Source organism: Bison bison, unplaced genomic scaffold (assembly GCF_000754665.1).
Source record: "Bison bison bison isolate TAMUID 2011002044 unplaced genomic scaffold, Bison_UMD1.0 scf7180017864487, whole genome shotgun sequence".
Lineage (NCBI taxonomy): Eukaryota > Metazoa > Chordata > Mammalia > Artiodactyla > Bovidae > Bison > Bison bison.
This window is the reverse complement of record NW_011495047.1, coordinates 2,845,123-2,846,395: the sequence shown is the minus strand read 5'-3', so window position 1 is coordinate 2,846,395 and position 1,273 is coordinate 2,845,123. Positions and strand designations below refer to the sequence as shown.

At 35.7% G+C, this 1,273-nt stretch overlaps 1 protein-coding gene across 1 annotated transcript in view; it reads left to right on the top strand.

The window, feature by feature from the left end:
• CENPQ (centromere protein Q) overlaps positions 1-1,273 on the top strand; it is a 17,861-nt gene that overhangs the window by 14,283 nt on the left and 2,305 nt on the right. Inside the window, exon 7 of the mRNA XM_010863039.1 lies at positions 1,163-1,273. This exon is cut by the window's right edge and continues 7 nt beyond it. Coding sequence (XP_010861341.1) covers positions 1,163-1,273 — 111 coding nt within the window. The remainder of the gene's footprint in view (positions 1-1,162) is intronic.

The following is a 1,273-nucleotide window of genomic DNA, read 5'->3' as shown; positions in this document are numbered from 1 at the left end:
TCTTTTCCCCCCCTTTTTTTTTTTTTTTTTTTTTTTTTTGTAAGGACATTTAAGTTCTACTTTCAATTATATAATACAGATTTCAGTTATATAATACATTGTTCTCCATGTTTTGTATCAGATCCTGTGACCTTGTTTGGCCTAGTAAATTGAGCTCACAGACCTAGGGTTTTGGGTACTCAGGAATCAGCACCTTTCTGAAGGGTCAGATGATAAACATCTTACTCTTTATAAGTCACATTGGTTTTCATTGCACGATCTTTTTTGTTTTTTTTAACATCCTTTAGAAATGTAAAAATCATTCATAGCTCTTGAACCAATCAAAAACAGCCCATGAGCAGTTGCAGACCTCTGCAGGTACCCTTTCTAATGGTTTCTAGAAGCCATAATATATTTGTTAAGGAAGATTACTATAATTGACAGTAACAACTCTGCTTTCAGTATTTGGAAAATGATGTTAAATGTAAATACCAACCATATTGCTCATCAGGATTTCAGAGTTATTACTTCATTACTTTCGTGTGGCTTCTGTGTGGCTTCTTGTTCCCTGATCCGCAGAGGCTGCGCTGTGCTTTGCTGTTGCTAGGGCTAGATTTGAAAGCAATGCAGTACTTAATACCATTTAGAAACCCAGAAGCTGGCTAACTCTATATGTGGCCTGCAGTCAGTACACCCCTGGTATTCCCGTATTTATTTCATTCACTTATTTTCTCTTTTGCTTTCCTCAGTACGTTTTATGTTCTTTCTATGTGAGAAACTGCCACTCATTTTCTGTTATTATCTTTGCCCTAATGTTCAGCACTTCTTCTTTTGGCAAATGAAAATAGCACTCAGATGTTCCTAAATTAGAGTTTCTCTGCTATTACATACTGCTCAAGGAATGCTGCTATACCTGCTGCTGTGAATCCTTGGGTTCTGCTAAATTCACATAGGTCTTCCAGGATCTCTGATACCAGCAGCTTTAGTAAGTTTTTGAGGAAAGGTTCATGTACATCTTTGTTCCATTGGTAAATCAATCTCTAGGGAGACTTTTTTGAAAGAAAAATGAAAATTACCAGTTTCTTCCAGAAGTGTTTCAATATGTAAGATGTTTTTAAAAATGTTTGGGTTTCACTTAATAGTATATTTAATTTAAAAGATTAGCTTTCTCTTTCTGATGCAGGAAGAAACAGATAAAATGGTAGCGACCATAGAATCAATGACTGGGGATATTCACAGCCTAAAGAACAAAGTTCATGTTCTGACAAGTGAGGTAGAAGAAGAAGAAAAGAAG